The 20,742-nt window shown below is 46.3% G+C and overlaps 1 protein-coding gene and 1 non-coding gene across 2 annotated transcripts; one reads left to right on the top strand and one right to left on the bottom strand.

The window, feature by feature from the left end:
* The first annotated feature begins 1,135 nt into the window (after nucleotides 1–1,135).
* On the top strand, nucleotides 1,136–19,941 carry LOC138953035 (kanadaptin-like). Its single transcript, XM_070324808.1, has 12 exons — nucleotides 1,136–2,136; nucleotides 3,465–3,651; nucleotides 4,616–4,735; nucleotides 5,097–5,160; nucleotides 5,493–5,635; nucleotides 6,219–6,376; nucleotides 6,611–6,680; nucleotides 7,333–7,522; nucleotides 7,842–7,950; nucleotides 9,080–9,481; nucleotides 10,560–10,659; nucleotides 19,229–19,941. The coding sequence occupies exons 1-12, from the start codon at nucleotides 1,474–1,476 to the stop codon at nucleotides 19,276–19,278; spliced, it is 2,256 nt and encodes a 751-aa protein (XP_070180909.1). The 5' UTR covers nucleotides 1,136–1,473; the 3' UTR covers nucleotides 19,279–19,941.
* Nucleotides 17,146–17,264, bottom strand: LOC138954013 (5S ribosomal RNA). Its single transcript, XR_011451681.1, has one exon. It is a non-coding gene; the product is annotated as a 5S ribosomal RNA (ribosomal RNA).
* Nucleotides 19,942–20,742: the final 801 nt, after the last annotated feature.

Genomic DNA, 20,742 nt, shown 5'->3' with positions numbered 1-20,742 from the left:
AAACATACACTCACAAAATACACTCGCACACACATGTTCACACAATAGACTTCAGCTACCTTTGATTTACTGTGGTCATTGTGCTTTTAGAAAAATGTTAAATTGTCAGTGCATGTACTTAACATATATATGAGTGATATCAATTTAATTCAGTTAGTTCTGATTGATTGTTTGAGGTGCACACTTTTGATTAAAATAGTACATGTCTCATACAAAAATGTATCTTGTAAAAAGAACAGTGATTTTAAAGCTGCAGTTTCAATTTTGTTTAAATCGTGTACAGTTTGTTTTCTTTGTTACCCCCCGCGGGTTAAGGGGAAGAATTTACCCGATGCTCCCCAGCATGTCGTAAGAGGCGATTAACGGATTCTGTTTCTCCTTTTACCCTTGTTAAGTGTTTCTTGTATAGAATATAGTCAATTTTTGTAAAGATTTTAGTCAAGCAGTATGTAAGAAATGTTAAGTCCTTTGTACTGGAAACTTGCATTCTCCCAGTAAGGTCATATATTGTACTACGTTGCAAGCCCCTAGAGCAATTTTTTGATTAGTGCTTTTGTGAACAAGAAACAATTAACAAGTGGCTCTATCCCATCTCCCCCCTTTCCCCGTCGCGATATAACCTTCGTGGTTGAAAACAACGTTAAACACCAAATAAAGAAAGAAAGAAAGTTTTCTTTGTTATGGACACATTTTAATTGTGCATTCATGGTGTGCAAAAGTGAATAAAATGTTAAACTGAAGAATTCATGTTTTTAGCTTGTGTGCGTGTACAAATTTTTCCCCTCAAAAATTGTATGCACATGCACTCATGAACATGCACAACTGATAACCAAACTTGATCAGTACCGTCATAACAGTTCCAGTACATCATTTTTAGGGCTTCCAAAATACAGAAAACATGCATAATTTACACAGCAACTGATGGAAGTTGCCTGTTAGGCTTTTCATCCTTGCAGGAGTTTTTACATGGGGAGGACAACACTTTAAAAAAAAAAATTCGGATTAAGAGGAATCGGTTGCAACATGTCTTCACACAGCAAATGCAGCTGGCTGGCACTAGAACGTTTTGTGCAAGTAAATACATGCACACTGACAGTATTTATTTCCTCTGCTTCTAACAAAAATGTTAGTGCATTCTCTTGTGAATATGTGTGTCTAAAAAATATTACAGTTAGGGTATTCAAAGAAAATAACAAGAAATCCACACCATTCTATGAAAGGGAGGTACATGAGCGCACATACTTAAGTTTTGACATCCAATGTCATTTTACACAATCATTCTACCTCCCACACAAGCAGGTAATAAAGTAGTCAATTATTTGTAACTAACGGACAAATGACACTAGTTTTGTGTGTAGAAAAGAACAACCAGATGGGTGGGGTCTTGATTCCCCACACAAACCAGTCATATGCCTGTACTTTCTAATCAGGGGCAATTAACTCTCATAGCAAACGTAATTTGTAGTTTCAAAGATGGCGGCCGCCAGTGGTCCTGTGGAAACATCGTCGGGAAAAACTGTAAACATGGACGAGTTGGAGCCTCCAGAGCCCCCAACACAACAAAGTACAGATGAAAACCGTGGACGTGAAAATACAACGGATGGTTTCAAAGTACCGGAGTTGAGCACTGATAAACCGAAGCCAGTTTCAGCACCGAAGTCGGATACTGACTCTCAGTCTCAGTCTCAGAACAGTTCTGCGCCACAACCAATCGAGAAAAAGACACCGGTCCTCTCCCCAGCCGAGCAGTTGAAACAGACACAAGGATCCATTCCATACAAGGAACCCATCTGGGGTGGAATTCCTCCAGAATCTGAAGAATTCAGCTTGGAGGTGTTGAAAAATGGAACGTTGATCGAAAATGTTGAACTGGGCAAAAAACCGTGGATAGTGTTCGGTCGTCTCCCCAGCTGCGATGTGTGCATGGAGCATCCTTCACTGTCTAGACACCATGCAGTGGTACAGTACAGAGATACGTCAGAGGGTGGACATGAGCGCGGCTGGTATTTGTTTGACTTGGACAGTACACATGGGACTTGGGTAAACAAAGTCAAAGTGAAACCAAATGTCTATCGTCGCTTGCATGTGGGGCATGTCATCAAGTTTGGTGGTAGTTCTCGTCTTTACGTTCTCCAGGTTTGTACATTTGGTCTTGAGCGGAATAATATGTTTGTGCATTATGATGCATGTAAACGTGCACTGTGTGACTGTGAAAGTATTTATTCAGAACGCACTGGCTATACACACTCGGAGTGTATACAGGGGTCAGAATCTTGTAAACACTCCGGCGTTAACTTCCGGTCACGAAGCGAATTTGCCATTTGACACCACTTTGCCATAGGAACGCAGAGCAGTTGATTATTATAGTACAAAGAAACGAAATCAATCTGATCCTGCACTGCCTTTGCTGTAACGTAGATTACATTTTCGGGGTGTACTTAAAAGACCAGACACTGAACCGCATCAACACTCGGAGCGTCATTTGATGCCATTTTGCGAAGGTACGCTTCCCTTTCGATTCATAGTATCAAAGTACGCTGGGAACAAACACAGACAAAAACAAACACACACACGAAACTGATGCTTCACGGCAGTTTATTGTCGGAGTTTTGGACCTAGAAACGATTGTATACTATACTGTGAATGTGCATTATTTGCCAACCCTCGACACTCCGAAAAAGAGATGGCGGAAGTCCATACGTCAGACTGATTTTTCATAGGCTACTTCGTAATGACTTGTTAGGGGGGATTTCATTGGCTACAGATTTGTAACAGCGCTTTTCATTGTTGGAGTGTATACAGACTCATCGATCCTGTATACACTTGGAGTGCGTAAAGCTTTTGCCTATTCAGAGTTAGCTGGGACTGGGAGTCTAGAGAGTCTCATGATAAACCGTTTGTTGTGTTGATTGTGAAGATTGCTGTGTATTATGTCAGGGTCATAAAGGTCATTCTGACCATAATCTGTCTGTATCATTATCGGAAAATTATTATTGGCACCCCTCATTCACTGATTTAGAGATGAACTTCTTCACCAGAATGTCAAGATGCAGATGTAGTTTTGTTTTGCTGCTTAGAACAACTGGACGATAGCTGGTAAACAAAAAATCTAGTTTTGGAATATGGTTTACCATAACAATAAGCAGTGCACTGTTTTTCACCTTGTTATAATTGCGGGAAAGCTACAGTTCAGTAACGTACTATGCAGGAATATGTCATATATATTTAATTATATATAATATAATATAATATTATATAATATTATATATAGTGTTAGTATTTTGAAACTATCATCTACCTTTAGAATTAGCCTAAACAATGCTTTGACAACATTATTAAGCTAAAGATTAAGCTACGAGCAAGAAAAGCAAAACAAAGACTGACAGATTTGTTTATTGGTTAGTTTAAATTAAATCAGATTACACTGAGCGTATCTAATTTTGTCTTTCCTTGATGAATGACAGGGGCCTGAAGAGGATCAGGAGCCAGAGTCAGAGATGAGCGTGACAGAGCTGAAACAGAAGACTAACAAACTGAAGCGAGAGGCTGAGGTTCTAAAACAGGCTGAACAGGCAGAGCTGGATGAAGAAGAGGAGAGAGGGCGTCAGCGACAAAAGATCCTGGATGCAAGAGGATGCGGCTGGGGCATAGGTATGAGACATAGTTTTAAGTTATGTTTTTAATGTTTTGCACACCTCAGGTAAGGAAAAATCATGGTTGCAGTGACTAACAAATATTTACATGCCCCCTCAACCCCCCCCTAAAAAAAATAGAAAAAATAAGGTAGGCAGGTTGGCTAAAGTTGGTTGTTTTTACGACTTTTTGTTGTTGTACAGATCACACAATATATGACCTTTGTTATTATGTTTAAAGTTTCCCAAAGGCTGAGGTGTACACCAAGTCCAAAGTTTTCTTTTGTTCAATCAATCAATCAATATGAGGCTTATATCGCGCGTATTCCGTGGGTACAGTTCTAAGCGCAGGGATTTATTTTTTTATTTTTTTTTATTTTATGCAATTTATATCGCGCACATATTCAAGGCGCAGGGATTTATTTATGCCGTGTGAGATGGAATTGTTTTACACAATACATCACGCATTCACATCGGCCAGCAGATCGCAGCCATTTTAGCGCATATCCTACTTTTCACGGCCTATTATTCCAAGTCGCACGGGTATTTTGGTGGACATTTTTATCTATGCCTATACAATTTTGCCAGGAAAGACCCTTTTGTAGTGTACACGAAGGGACCTCGGTTTTTCGTCTCATTCGAAAGACTAGCACTTGAACCCACCACCTAGGTTAGGAAAGGGGGGAGAAAATTGCTAACGCCCTGACCCAGGGTCGAACTCGCAACCTCTCGCTTCCGAGCGCAAGTGCGTTACCACTCGGCCACCCAGCATGTTTTGCTTGAAAATGTGTGTCCAATTTACTCCAAATGTAAAATCAGTGTTGTCAGCATATCACTCTTGTTCTCTTTGTGGACACATGGCTTGTTTTGCTGTCTTTTCAGAATAATGCAACAGGTGGGTTTTTTTTACAAATCATACTATGCCACTGTTGCAAAGCTGGGAATTTGCTGTACATTTATCATTCTATATGTTTGTTCCTCAGGTGAAGATGCAGCAGAAGAAGAGCCCGATGAAGAGAATTTTGTCAGTCTTGTTCCACAACATGAACACCTGTATGTTGACGACCCAAAGAAAGGCTTGAAAGGATTTTATGAGCGAGAAGGTCAGTCCTTGATATGAAAGGTACACAGAGAGGATATATTTATTATGTTTAACTGCAGGGCCCAGGTTGAGTTTCATCTGATGGAGAGAATGACGACGAATTGAGGTGGCTTCAGTTAAGATTGGTGTCAGTCATGGAATACACAAGCCAAAGAACAATTCTTTTGGCATGAAGTTTAGTAAGTAAATGTAACATACCATATGTCCTGTTTTAAGGCAGGATAAACTTAAAGCCAGTCATTATGCAATATCATTGTGTGAATTGGTTCAAAGTGAATGTTCGTGTGTGTGTGTGTTACCTGTAGAAATTGTTTTAAAATGGTCTTAAAATGCTGACTGCATTTTTGTTTTCTGTTTTGCAGGTTGTGACCTCCCTGATTATCAGTTCACAGACGTTGGATATGGGAAACACAAGTGTATTGTCGAGTAAGTCTTATACTGGCAGAGACAAAACCTGGCAAAACATAAGTTAATTATATAACGATGTGAAAAGTCTTCACCTTTCTTGTACAACATTTTGCCTTTGCTGTTCATGTCGTTCCAAGGAGCGAAACAGCTTAAAGCTTCAACTTTGTTTGGCTTGCCTAGGGTAGTTTCTCTTTAATTTAATAACTTTTTTTTTTAGAGCTGTGATAAGCCTGTTGTTGTTTTCTTCACATATCGTGTTTGTTTACCTTTACTTTCTCTGCTTTGATATATATTCTCATGCCCTCCTCTGTTGTTTTCTAATCTTGTACTCTTTTTTTAATTTTGTATAGACTACCCGTAGACGGTCCTAACGGAGAAGTGCTGGTTGCTGAGGCCACAGTGTCAGGGAAGAAGAAGGATGCTGTGATAGCCTGTGCTTTGGAGGCCTGTCGACTGCTGGATATGCATGGAATGCTACATGCTTCTAAACATGGTAGGTGGCAGAGTCTTGCTTACTTGCTGATTGAAGTCTGGAGGACAGTTTTTACCATAAACTACTTAAGCGCCCAACCCTCTATACACCAATTTCGCTCAAAAGTAGGGGGTGGGCGGTTACTAGTACTGTCCCCAATGAAGGACCAATTCCTTGTGAAAAATACTGTTATTTGATCACTTGGTATAAAAATGTCAATAGGTTGTGTTTCTGTACAAAATGTCTACCCTCTATGTATCGTTTCTGTGACACACAAGCGTTTGTGGAAATCTCCGGTTCCACTGCAACACTTTAAAAAAAAAAAAAAATATCAGACAGCATTCAGCAGATTAGTTAAAAAGTAGTTTTTTCTGTGGTTTATTTGCAAGAAAGAAAACTTAGCAAATTGATTTAAAGCATGTTGTGCTAACTTTGAATGTTTGTGCTTCAGATATGCAATCTGCATCCTGCACTTCATGTCATGTAAAGCATTACTAACTAGCTCACAAAGCAATTTCTCTAGATGTTTTAAATCTATGTTGAGTACAGCTAAGCATGTTCAGGATGTTTGCCTGCTGATTTCACTTCTGATTGCGTATTGCAGAGAGCAGAAAGAAGAAGTCTAAGAACTGGGAAGATGACGATTTCTATGACAGCGATGAAGACACATTCCTGGACAGAACTGGAACCATTGAAAAGAAACGTCTCTACCGAATGAAAAAGTCTGGCAAGGACGTCAAAGTGGAGACTTACGAAAGCCTTGTGGGTACCAATTTTTATGTGATGTTGAAACGGAAGGGAGGAGGGGGTAGGGTAAAAGTTTGATGTAGAATTCCTGACCTGACTGTTTCATGCTTTCTGGGATGTCTTTTATTCATTTGGCTGTATGTTGGAGTTGAGAATAATGTGTCGCATTATGAGCAAGAGTTGCTTTTCCATGTGAATGTGTGTGTATGTTATCCCTAGAAAACATTTTGATCCCACTTATGATTGCAGGTGCCAAAGCATGATGAAGTGCAAAAGCGCATTGCAGAGATTGATCACCTGTTGGAACAAGCCAAAGCTCGTGAGTATTACTATTATAAAGTGTGTGCATTGGAGGGGGGATAGTGATGGTAGTGAAGAAGGGTTGGCAGGATGAAGAGAATGGGGTCAGGAGAAGGGGCAGAAATGGGAAGGGGACTGACTTCAACTGGAAAAAAAGTCTGCAGCCATTAGACCAGTAGATAGGTACAGGTATGGCGTTAATCAAAGATTTCTTTAATCTTATTGGAAAAATTCTCAAAGTACTGGAAATAAAATTGGCAACCTATCATACTTAACTTAATTAACTACTGCATCTAATGTCCCGGTGGAATATGGGGCTGCTTCATCATGCTTACCAGTTGATATTTCCTTTGGTTTCTTCTAGTATGCAATCACTACAGATTTGGTACGACTGGTTTTGCGAGAGTCATAATTCATACTTGTAGAGAAGTACCGTACCGGTTTTGATATGCAATAGCTAGTGCAATCTTCAGTAGATATATATATACACACATAATTTGAATCATTAGGAATTTTTGTGTTTATTTTTATACAGCATTCTAATATGTATTATTTTGTTACTGACGATTTTTCTTTTCATGATGGAATGATCATCTGTTTATTGAATGAGCTTTAACGCAAGAATTAGTCGTAGATGGTGTTTAGATTCATCAATTTCTTTCCTTTTACAGAAACAGAGGCAGCAGCCAATGAGGAAGAGGATGCGCTGGATGCCTACATGTCAGCCATCAAGGCTGGGGTGATGGACACCAAAACGAGATTGTCGCTGAAGCGAGAACTGCTCTCACTGCGAACAGAGGAGCAGCGGCTTAGAAAACTCGTCAACTTGGCCAAACCTGCCGACATGCCGGAACTGAAAAAGTAAGAGGGAGGAACATGCGTGTAAATACCTATGGGTGCATTCAGGCACATGTGTGTGTAATGAATGCACACAAACACATACAGGTACAAATAAATGTACATGTCGTATGTTTTGTTCTTTCTAGAAAGAAGTATCCTTCATATCACCTTTGAATATGGATTTGGAACCTTTGGTAAGAACCGTATGGCCTTTTTACGAACAGTGATCAACACCGTCATTTTCATCTGATCCTATTTTGTTCCCATCGTCTTTGTAATACAATTTTTGATCCTGTGCAGAGAAAATAACTTACTAAAATGTTTATCCCTGTGTGTCCAGACTTGAGAGTGGGGCCAAGAAGGCTACTGCAGCAGCAGCAGCAGTCCTTGCTGGAGTCAGGAAGATTGGAGTTGCCAAGGGACCAAAGAAACCCCTGCCTCTCCCTGTGGTAAGCATTGGGCAACAGTAGTATTACTGCTTCACAATAGTACTTCTCTGTCCTCTTCATGCTCTTGGATAGCAAGCAAAGCTGGTAAGGTTTTCACATTCCCCTCTATCTCGAGCCGTACACTTGTGCTACACATCAGCTCAGCTGTCTTTAGGTTTTCCTAAGTTATGTAGTTCCATACTGTCATGCATCTGCCTTGTTTTCTCATTGAATTTTGTCTGTGTTCGAGTTGTTCAAGTGCACCAGGAATAGGGTGTTATTCTGGGACATGGTGGCAATTTTGTTTTGTTTTGCTGCCTTGGTCTGCTGTAGAAGGTGTAGCTTATGTGCCAAAACAAAACAAACAAGAAAACAACTTTGCTATTTTTGAGTCACTTGAGAAAAAGTGACTCTATGTAATCGGTCAGTGTTAGTCTGTCCGGCCGGCCGTCCGGCCGGCTGTCCGGCCGGCCGTCCGGCCGTCCGGCCGGCCGTCCGTAGACACCACCTTAACGTTGGACTTTTCTCGGAAACTATCAAAGCGATCGGGCTCATATTTTGTTTAGTCGTGACCTCCAATGACCTCTACACTTTAACGATGGTTTCGTTGACCTTTGACCTTTTTCAAGGTCACAGGTCAGCGTCAAAGGAAAAATTAGACATTTTATATCTTTGACAAAGTTCATCGGATGTGATTGAAACTTTGTAGGATTATTCTTTACATCAAAGTATTTACATCTGTAGCCTTTTACGAACGTTATCAGAAAAACAAGGGAGATAACTAGCTTTTTCTGTTCGGCAACACACAACTTAACGTTGGGCTTTTCTCGGAAACTATAAAAGTGACCGGGCTCAAATTTTATGTGAACGTGACTCATTGTGTTGTGAATAGCAATTTCTTCCTGTCCATCTGATGCCTCATATAATATTCAGAACTGCGAAAGTGACTCGATCGAGCGTTTGCTCTTCTTGTTAAATAGATTTTTGTGTGACGTTGCCATTTTGTTAGCTATTGCTTTCTGACTTGTACCTTTGATTTTGTGCGTGCATGCATGTGTTTATCTGTCTCTGTGTTGCTGTGCGTGCCTTGCATTGATCTTATACATACTTGATCAATTTGTTTGATTCAAGTGCTCTGTCATTTATTTAGGCTGAGCCTATGCAGATGTGCGAGGGCGAGTTCACAGAGGAGGTAGAAGAGGACGAGGAAGATGACACAAAAGCAGCATCTCTCGCTAGCACATCCGCTAAACCCACCACCCAGCAACACACAAAAGACACTCTGAAAGATTCATCATCGTCAACAGAGAAACCCCTTCCCGGCAAGCCAAGTGAAAGCAAAGTGTCAAGGACAGAAAAAAGTGAAAGAAGTCCTGAGAAAAGTGGTGGGGAGTCACCTGCAACTATCCCCCCTCAGGCAGCTGAGAGACCACACGTTGTTAAACAGAAAGAGAAAAAGAAAGACATACAAGTCAGAGGGCCAGCCTTGGCATCTGATGTTGAAATGCAGGTGTCTGCTGGGCCAAAGGATCCTGCAGAACTAAAACCTGAGGTATTTGAACGTCTCGTGACTTTCTTGACAGAATCCATTTTTGACTCACATGCGAAGCAAAAGTGAGTCTATGTACTCACCCGAGTCGTCCGGCCGGCCGGCCGTCCAGAAAACTTTAACGTTGAATATTTCTTGGACACTATTCAGTCTATCAGTACCAAATTTGGCAAGATGGTGTATGATGACAAGGTCCCAAAAAACATACATAGCATCTTGACCTTGCGTCAAGGTCGCAGGGGCCATAAATGTTGTCTAAAAACCAGCTATTTTTCACATTTTTCCCATTTTCTCTGAAGTTTTTGAGATTGAATACCTCACCTATATATGATATATAGGGCAAAGTAAGCCCCATCTTTTGATACCAGTTTGGTTTACCTTGCTTCAAGGTCAAGGTCACAGGAGCTCTTCAAAGTTGGATTGTATACATATTTTGAAGTGACCTTGACCCTGAACTATGGAAGATAACTGTTTCAAACTTAAAAATTATGTGGGGCACATGTTATGCTTTCATCATGAGACACATTTGGTCCCATATGATCAAGGTCAAGGTCACTTTGACCCTTATGAAATGTGACCAAAATAAGGTAGTGAACCACTAAAAGTGACCATATCTCATGGTAGAAAGAGCCAATAAGCACCATTGTACTTCCTATGTCTTGAATTAACAGCTTTGTGTTGCATGACCTTGGATGACCTTGACCTTGGGTCAAGGTCACATGTATTTTGGTAGGAAAAATGTGTAAAGCAGAAGGTCAAGCATGTGAGTCGTATGGGCTTTGCCCTTCTTGTTTAACATTTAAATGTGCGTTTTCTTTTCTTCCAACTATGTCAGAATCTCAGAATATCAAGATGCATTTTTAAAGAATTGAAATGGTCCATTTTCTGATGGAGATTTTTTTTTTTTAAAGAAAGTGATACAACTTTTCGTAGAATTTTAACATTTTGAAGTTTTGATTGGGAGACTAGCAGAACATCTTAATTACTCTTCTTTTGTTGTATTTTCAATAGGCTAAGGATATTGCAGATGAAGATTTGATTTTAACTTTCCAGAAAATTGAAAATTTTTATACTTTTTCAGGCTCCCCCAGCTGCCAAGAGGAAGAGGAAAATGCAAGCACCAAAGAAGGTGGAATATGATGCGTCCAACCCAGATTATGCCATGTGGATGCCTCCCCAAAGTAAGAAGCGTGCCGTGTTGAAGCATGGTCCTGGCTGCTAATGTTGTTATAGTTATATATGAAGTCTTATATCGCACGCGTATCTCCAGACTTGGACTCGAGGCGCAGGGATCTATTTATGCCGTGTGAGATGGAATTTATTTACACAATACATCACGCATTCGCATCAACCAGCAGGTCGCAGCCATTTCGGCACATATCCTACTTTTCACGGCCTATTATTCCAAGTCACACGGGTATTTTGGTGGACATTTGTTATCTATGCCATACAATTTTGCCAGGAAAGACCCTTTTGTCAATCGTGGGATCTTTAACGTGCACACCCCAATGTAGTGTACACCAAGGGACCTCGGTTTTTCGTCTCATCCGAAAGACTAGCACTTGAACCCACCACCTAGGTTAGGAAAGGGGGGAGAAAATTGCAAACGCCCTGACCCAGGGTCGAACTCGCAACCTCTCGCTTCGGAGCGCAAGTGCGTTACCATTCGGCCACCCAGTGTGACCAGCAGAAAATGAATATGATGACGACCCAAATGACCTATGAAATGTAAGGCTTCTTTTTAAGCCTACTGTCTATATGATACTTACCGAGACAGTACTATTCTTGCACATTATCTATTATAGGCCGAAAAAATTGGACAAAACGCTGAGTGGGTACAATTATCTCCCATAACCATGCGCCACCGTGGATCCCAAGCACTGTCCGAGTGCTTCCCCCTTACAGGATGTAGGTGGCGCGTCCTCTTTCTTTATGAGCTGCAGACCCTCAAAAAGCCCATAACATATCAAGAGGGGAGGCGGGAGGGAAACTCTAATAGTACTGTCTCGGTAAGTATCATATAGACAGTAGGCTTAAAAAGAAGCCTTACAGTCAATATAACACTTACCTCGACAGTACTATTCTTGCACAGAATACCAGAGTGGTGTGAGGGTGATATGTAGAGTATTAAACTCCTTAATCAAAATCACTTAAATCCAAGGATTAAGATACCCAGGCAATTTTCGAACAGTACTACCGTAAAAGAAAATATACCCAAGAAACATACCTTAGACTGACGTGACCATGCTAGCAACCACTGCTGTGTGGTGAACTCAATGTCAAAGTCCAGGCCACTCAAAGCTTGAATACCACTGAGTCTACGGCAAGTGGCTAAAGCGATGAGGAACAATTAGTCTTAAAAATCAGCAACTTGATACTGATGCCTGCCAGGGGTTCAAACTCATTGCTACGCAGGAGTTTGAGGACCTGAAAGACATCCCCCTTGGGAAATGAAACCCGAGGTTTAGACACCGCTGCATTGCTAATACCCGAAAGGACATTAGCGATGAGGGAGGACCTGATCAAGTGTTCAGGTCTGCGACCAGTAGCGGCCGCAATCGTGGAAGCGATGGCAGATCTGTATCCAAGAAGAGTCTTAGAAGAAAGACTCTTCTTTTGATACACTTCCACCAGGAAGTTGGCCAAGTCCTGTGTTGAGGGATAAAGCGGCTTTATCCCCTTGGACAAGGCGAAGGTGGCCCAAGCTCTCCAGCGTAAGTCGTAGAGCTGATTAGTTGATCGCCTCTTAGCGTTCAAGGAAAACTCTACTGAACTCTTGTGCAATCCTAGTGCAAGCAGTTTGGAGCGCACAAGAGCCATGCGGTCAAGCACAGACTCTCTGGACGTGGATGAGGGAGGCATGATCGAGGCTGGAGCAGACCTCCCCCGTCCAGATCCAGAGGTAGAGGGTCTACGTGGGTGAGACCGCGAAGATCTGGAAACCACGGAGCTGTTGGCCAGTAAGGCGCGACCAAAATCAGTCTTGGTCGTTCCTGCAGATATTTTGCCAGCACCCTCGGAATCAGAGATGTCGGGGGATAGGCGTAAGCATCGAGGAGCCTCCACAAGAGAGTGAATGCGTCCAAGTGGAACGCATTCATGTCTCGAAAGGGGCTGACGTACCTGGGAAGCCGAGCGCTGAATCGAGTTACGAACAGATCGATCAGAGGACGGTCCCACCTTGCCCACAGACGCTGTAGAACGTTGTGAGCGATGGTCCATTCTGTGGAGAGAACCTGATCGCCCCGACTGAGAATGTCGGCCAGGGCGTTCAGTTTCCCCGGAACGAACTGGACTGACATCCGGACCTGATTGGTCTGGCACCAGAGCAGAATCTCCTCCGCCAACAGGGAGAGGGACCGAGAATTGGTGCCCCCCTGGTGGCGAAGGTAAGCTAAGCATGTGGTGTTGTTGTCCCCGTTGAAAATCAGAGGGGCCAAGGACAGGCCGAATGGGAGGGCCCGAAACTCGAACACCGTGCCCTCCCAAACGAACCGGAGCAGATGTCGGTACCCCGGGGCCACCAGGATGTGGAAGTAAGCATCCTGGAGGTCCCAGACATGGCCCAATCGTTTGGCCGGATGGCCAACCGGACCGACGAAGGGGTTTCCATCTTGAACTTGCACCTGTGAAGGTACAAGTTCAAGGTGGAGAGGTCCAACACCGGCCTGAACCGGCCGTCCTTTTTGGGGACGGTGAACAGGCGGGAGCAGAACCCCGGAGAAGGCTGAGAAAGGGGGTAGACCGCCTTCTTCTCGACCAACGAGTTCACCTCGTCCTGAAGAGCCTGCCATCTGGCAGGTTCTCGAGGAGGGGGGAACGTCCAAGGTAGAGCGGACAATGGAGGTTGTGACGACAGCGGTAGAGAAAACCCCGACCACACCACCCTCAAGAAAAACTGGTTGGAGACCAGTCTGCCCCACATGCCGCGGGCCCGAAAAAGGGAACCGACGGACGAAAGAGGGGCAACTTGAGGGGGCGTCAACGTAGGGCCGGGACTCACTGAAAATTCTGCTGGCGGGCAGGCGCAGGCTTGCGACCACCCCCCCTGGTGGTGCTGCTTCCCCTTACCTGTCTGAGCACCCTTCGTCTTGCTTGGGAACGCAACAGGCGCCTAAGAGGAGGAAGAAGGAGGCAGTGAAACTGGCTTCTTCTTCTTCTTCTGAGGCTGGGAGCTGGAGGTGACTGTAGCACTTCTCTTACTCCCCGCCGCCGTCGCCGAAGCAGCGAGGCCAACCATCAGAGAATCAGTGTTCCTCTGGCGTGTGGACTCCACCACAGAACGAACAGTGTCCGGATGAAAGAGGGAAGAAGGCTGAGGAAACGTGTTCCTCAGACTCTTCCTCATATCCGGAGGCACTATAGAAGTAGGCAGAAAATGATCACGGAACAGGGCCAATAAAGTGGACCCGTGTTCCAATGGCCAATTCTGCCGCAGACGTCACGCACGATCGCACGGCATGCAAAGCCCGATCCACTCGAACCGTGTCAAGGACCCGAGTGGAATCGGACTCTGCCCGATCGGGAGGGTCCAACAGTGTGGACAGCGTGCTCATCCATGTCAAGGCCTGTGATTGGGCCTCGACTGTGGAAGAAACGGTGGCCTCAAGATTGTGGAACGAAGCAGAGCTCAGTTCCACCTTCTTGACCGAAGGCACCTCCCCAACGAACACATCACCGTCAGCCCCACCCTAAACACTCGAAGTCTGGAAAGGGAGAGTTCGAGAGTCAAAGGGAAAAGGGAGGGACGAAACAGATTGGACACGAGGAAACAGTGGAGGTGCGCCTCCCGAAGGAAAGCATGGCACTGAACCCGCGTCCTCCCGAGGAACATAGGTCGCGTTTGCACGTGAATCTGTACTCCTCAGGCGATGTGCTGCCGCTTCCACCGTGGCACTTAGACTAGGGTGGAACGCGAATTGCCGGCGGCCGGATCGTTCATAAAACGAGCCGCCGGCAGACGCGGCGTGAGCCTCCCGCGCCCGGGCCGAAGCGGACTCAAAGGACGAGAGGGCGTCTCAGGGAAGGACGTCCTGAAACTGTTCAAACGTCCTTCTAGCTGTGCGAGGACGAGCCTCCTGCCTCTCGTCCTCAGACCCCGGGTCCACGTCCTGTGTGTCAACACTAGACGACAGACGCTTAAGAGAGGCATCCGTGACGTCAAGACGCCGCGTGATGTCTGTCATGTACTGTTGGAAAGTACGAAGCATAGCTTCGGAAGTTCCATCAGAAACCGGCAAGGGTAGAGGTTCAGTGTTAACCTCAGGGCGACCCTGATCCTCCTCCCTATCGTCCTCCGACTCACTCTCCTCTTCACTTCCCGACAACTCCTCAAAAGCAGGAGTGTAGGGAGCTTGAGGGGGAAGAGCCGAAAGCGATGAAGCAGGCTGTGAAGAAACGCCCACAGAAGCAAGAGGCCGCGAAGACCCCTGCCCCAAAGACGAAACGTCTCCAGCAGCCGAAGGGGGAGAAAAACAACAACCCTGCGACTGTTGGGTCAGCCCAGCCAACGAACCCCCGCCATTTATAGACTGAACAGGAACCCATCGGGTCTGATCAGAAAAGAAATGGTCCGGTCCGGTCGGGGGTGCCGATCCGGTCCGGTAGGGTGGTCCGGTCCGGTGCCGTACCATCCGGAGGTCCCGTTCAGCACCGAACCATCGTACCCACAGAAGTGTTCGGGTGGTTAGGTCCGGACGTGGACATACCGTACCATCCGGACCCGTAGGTCCGGTGGTCCGGTATGGTCCGGTTCGGTGCCAGACCATCCAGACCAACAGAGGTGGTCGGGTGGTCCGGCACCGGACCATCCGGACCCGTAGGTCCGGACCCGTAGGTCCGGTACCATCCGGAGGTCCTGTTCGGCACCGAACCATCCGTACGCACAGAAGTGTTCGGGTGGTTCGGTCCGGGCGTGGACGTACCGTACCATCCGGACCCGTAGGTCCGGTTCGGTGCCAGACCATCCGGACCAACAGAGGTGGTCGGGTGGTCCGGACCGGTCCGGTAGGGTGGTCCGGTGTTCCGGTCCGGTCCCGTACCATCCGGAGGTCCCGTTCGGCACCGAACCACCCGTACCCACAGAAGTGTTCGGGTGGCTCGGTCCGGACGTGGACATACCGTACCATCCGGACCCGTAAGTCCGGTGGTCCGGTATGGTCCGGTTCGGTGCCAGACCATCCGGACCAACAGAGGTGGTCGGGAGGTCCGGTCCGGACCGGACCACCGGTCCAGTACCGGACCATCCGGACCCGTAGGTCCGGTCCGGTCCCGTACCATCCGGAGGTCCCGTTCGGCACCGAACCACCCGTACCCACAGAAGTGTTCGGGTGGCTCGGTCCGGACGTGGACATACCGTACCATCCGGACCCGTAGGTCCGGTTCGGTGCCAGACCATCCGGACCAACAGAGGTGGTCGGGTGGTCCGGACCGATCCGGTAGGGTGGTCCGGTGTTCCGGTCCTGTGGTCCGGTCCCATACCATCCGGAGGTCCCGTACGGCACCGAACCATCCGTACCCACTGAAGTGTTCGGTCCGGACGTGGACCTACCGTACCATCCGGACCCGTAGGTCCGGTGGTCCGGTATGGTCCGGTTCGGTGACAGACCATCCGGACCAACAGAGGTGGTCGGGTGGTCCGGTACCGGACCATCCGAACCCGTAGATTCGGTCCGGTCCCGTACCATCCGGAGGTCCCGTTCGGTACCGAACCATCCGTACCCACAGAAGTGTTCGGGTGGCTCGGTCCGGACGTGGACATACCGTACCATCCGGACCCGTAGGTCCGGCATGGTCCGGTTCGGTGCCAGACCACCCGGACCAACAGAGGTGGTCGAGTGGTCCGGTCCCGACCGGACCACTGGTCCGGTACCGTACCCTCCGGACCCGTAGGTCCGGTGTGTTCCGGTTCGGTGCCAGACCACCCAGACCAACAGAGGTGGTCGGGTGGTCCGGTCCCGACCGAACCACTGGTCCCGTACCGTACCATCCGGACCCGTAGGTCCGGGGGTCCGGCAAGGGCCAGAGGTACTGTCCCGCACCGGACCCTAAGGTCCGGTACGGTCCCGTACCATGGGTCCCGTCCGGACCAAACCCGGAGGTCAAGTCCAGTCGGGACCCGTGGGTCCGGTTCGATCCCGACCCGTAAGCCTGGAACGTTCCGGACCCTTGGTCCGGACCATCCGTCACCCGAACACCAGACGCTAAGGAATGGCGTGGGGTCAAGACGGTCCGGTCGGAGGTGTCGGTCTGAGCAACAGAAACAATGTTCCCGTCGCCCTGACCATTCGACAGAAGTACCACGTTCTGTCGAACACCTCCACGTCCAGTAACTAGTCGGCCGGAGCGTTTCAAGAGGGACAGCCACCAGTCACACGGACGTCAGAGGGAACCGTAGTAGCAGTGGTCGTAGGCACGAAGCCTGAAACCCCTGCCCCCACAGGACCGCCCTGAACGGGGTCAATTCGCATCCCAACCCCAGCGGGGAGGGAATTCAGAGACCCCGTCATCTCCTCCGATCTCCCCCCCCAGGAGGCCGAAACTACTGTCAAAACAGCAGCAGACGACCCAGCGAGGGAGTTCAGAGGAGGACCCGTGTCCCTCCTGGCTTCCACAGCGGTGGAAACCGAGGAGGGCACAGGAGAGGCACCGGAAAAGGAAGATTTTAATGCCAACTGCACCCGGTGTTCCCAGGCGGTCACCCATCCAAGTACTAACCGGGCCCGACGTTGCTTAACTTCGGTGGTCGGACGAGAACCGGTGTTTTCAACGTGGTATGGCCGTTGGCTGTCAAAACCTGAGTCTCTCCAGTAGCCCCTAGATCGGATTCACCAACCCCCAAAGAGGGTTGGGAATCGACCTGCCCCCGGATTCGAGCCAGGGGGGAGAAGGAAACCTTCCCCCCAGGCTTGAAACCGGGAGGAGCTGAAGCCTGAGACTGAGGGCCGGACAACGGCGTCGAAGGGGGGGAAGCCTGTTCCACTGAAGGAGAAGGAGAAAGAAGCTTTTTCTTTCCCCTCGACCTTCCCCGAACCTTCGACGGCGCAGCCCCGCCCGAAGTCCCAGGCTCAAGCCCAGCCTGTTTGAGCAAGCTCGCATTGAGCTTGCTCAAACAGGCTTTCTCCGCCCTCCCTCGCCGCAAACGCAAAGCGTTTGGGGAGGGAGAGTCGGAGCGCCGAAAGATCCCCTTCTCCGTGCATAAAACATGACGCTGGGCGCCCGGAGAAGGGTTGCCCCCGGCAGACTCTGGTTCCGTAGAACCAGAGCCCAAAACAGGACGAGACATCCTACCTCGCCCTGTACGTACCCTTAAAGACCGAGAATTAACAAAATTCAAAGAAAATTTAGGTCAATACTCAAGTGAATGCGGCGAAACGAGAAGCAGACGACCGGTCACCACGAAGTAGGACGGGAGGCACGCCGAGTCCGCCACACAAAAACGGAGGCACAAGTTGAAGGAAACACAACGTAGCCTCAAGCCAGAAGTGGAATAACACACAATAATCCAACAGGTGATAGTCCACACAGAAAAGGAGCCTCTTAGTCCAAAATAATCCGGGAGCGTAGCAGAAACACAGCCGGTCTGACACGCGCGAAAAAAGAAAGAGGACGCGCCACCTACATCCTGTAAGGGGGAAGCACTCGGACAGTGCTTGGGATCCACGGTGGCGCATGGTTATGGGAGATAATTGTACCCACTCAGCGTTTTGTCCAATTTTTTCGGCCTATAATAGATAATGTGCAAGAATAGTACTGTCGAGGTAAGTGTTATATTGACAGTGATCTTTATAGGCAGGTGATTAAGATAGAAGAATTTTTTTTCTTCAGGGATTCTTTCGGGTGGTAGTAATGGGCAGGTTCGACTGATTTGATTGAAGAACCTTATAATTGTATGATTTCTGGAAATAAGTCTGTCAGGCTGTTATGGGCTGTTGAAGAGTTGCGCCCCTAAGGAACACCCAGTCAAACATTGCCACGGATCAGTGAAGCAAAGCTATTGTGGGTTGTCGCAATGAAAATTGAACACTCTTGTGCATTCTCTGCAGTGTATGTTTGACACAACACCCTTTTCTGTTGAAATTATGCACATTCAATATGCACATGCGAGCTCAGTATTCATTTTCAAAAGATCAACGGCCATGTGTTTGGCCTCACATATAGAGAACTAGATGAATACCCGCTTTGCTGGGTACGGCTTCGCCGGGAAGAAGTCAAGCCGAATACCCACCGCATGAAGGAAGGGAGATAAACGCGCAAAACACTGGAGAAGAGTAAAAATAGTATAACGGGAATATGGATTGAGCGTTGTCGACAGTGACCTTCTAAAAATAGAAACGGGAATATGGATTGACGCCACACGAAGGAAGGGAGATCACGCTGAAAACACTGGAGAAGATAAGGAAGAGTTACTGGGAATGGATCCATAGAAAAACCAAAATCGGTTCAGCGCTGCGCGCTGAGAGCATGTGTTGAAATATCTCATCGAGCAGGTTGTGTCCGGGGTGTACCAGAATATGGCCACCAAATTTGAAACAGATCCATCGAGAACCTTGGGCGTGCATCGCGGACACACACACACACACACACGTCGTATATATATAGATGTCAATGGGGGTGAGGGAGAAGAAAGAGTTTGAAGAGTTGAATGTCATTATATTTTATACATGTACCTTTTTCTTCGTAACTCGATTTTCTTTTCTGTTCTTCTTTTAAAGGTCATGTATTAATTTTATTTTTTACTTTGTTTCACAGACCAGTCAGGTGATGGACGAACCAGCCTCAACGAAAAGCTGGGGTACTGAGCGGCAAGATGGAATGAATAATGATACCCACACCTTTGAACCCCATCATTTCTACCTGCAGACAAGGAAGTGACAACTAAGGGGAGAAAACTGGACAATGTTTTTTTCTGTGGTCGTGTTCCACCTGGTACCAACCCTGCATGCCTGGTCGAGATTCTGAGCTCCGGACTAAAGACAGATTCCATTGTTTTATGTGTGGACCATTGTATAATGTGTCTACCATTGTATAATGTGTCTTTTGTCCACTGATAGATGCTTCATTCATGTGTACGTGCAAAAGTTACTTTGGGAATTAACATTATGCACTATTCATTCACTCTTTGGTTACCGACTACAGCAAAGAAGGGGTCTGTATTTTGTAATTGCTAAATAATATGGCCGTTATTGTTTTAATCAAATAGACATGTTTCAGAAATGATGCAGTCATTTTGCAGTTTTGATTGACTTTATTACATGGGTGCAACTCTTCTGTCTAGGAGGGAATTTCCGTTTTTCTCAGGAGGCTGCTGACGGATTTTCCGTTTTTTTGAAAATTCTGGAGGAAGGTCATTGTGTATGAGTGGGGGGTTGCTTGAGAGGTCAGCCACCCTTGACCATGCCTGATAGGGACGGTTGTGTACAGGTGCCAAGAAAGGAGGAGGAGGATGTCATGTCATACTGGTGAATGTGGCATCTTAAGTGCTGTGTAGTATTTAGCATTCCTTATATACCCCACTTTCAGGAATTCAGAGACCTTCAGTGGTAGAGAAAATTTGCATTCCTGATCTATGAACCAGTGGTATTTTGCTTCAGATACATTGAGTCCTTTAGAAAGTAGGCAACTAAAACAAGCTTGCTTGAAACTTATTTCTCTTTTAATTCAAGCTATGATTCAACAATCATTTGTGAATTTAACTCCTAAAATGAAAAAGCAGCATCAGAAGATTGCATGTGCATGGCAAGGGATATAACTCTGGAGGTTTCTGTTTTTGTCTAAACCTTCTTTTTAACCTGAGCAGTTAGCCCTTTTGAAAGTATTCAATTGAAACAAACTCAGTGACTTGAAACTTGTTTCTCATTTGGTTGAAGCGATGGTTCAACAATTATTTGAGAATTTACCTCCTGCAATGATAAATTCATAAGCTTCAAGTAAAGAAGTTGTAATACAAGGGAGATGACTGTAATTTCCTGTGTTTGTGAAAACTTTTTGTTAGCATGGTAATTTTCCTTTTAATTCAGTATACATTTTTTAAATCAAAGACAAAACTTGGTGATAAAATCAATCACCTTCAAGTTTACAAGATTTTTAATTTGGGCATCTCCAATTTTAAGTTTTTGTTAGCAAGGAGAGGCTTCTAAAACCCTTCTTCAAATGTGTTGACCTTGTTTTTTGTAGACCCTCTAGCAAGAGTGATGCAACCAAACACCTTCAAGTATAGAGGTTTTTCATGTTGTGCATCCCCCCCCCCCCCCCCCCCCGAAATT

This window comes from Littorina saxatilis, linkage group LG17 (assembly GCF_037325665.1).
Source record: "Littorina saxatilis isolate snail1 linkage group LG17, US_GU_Lsax_2.0, whole genome shotgun sequence".
Classification (NCBI taxonomy): Eukaryota; Metazoa; Mollusca; class Gastropoda; order Littorinimorpha; family Littorinidae; genus Littorina; species Littorina saxatilis.
Note: the sequence above shows the minus strand (reverse complement) of the source record. Positions and strands in the feature narration are given on the sequence as shown.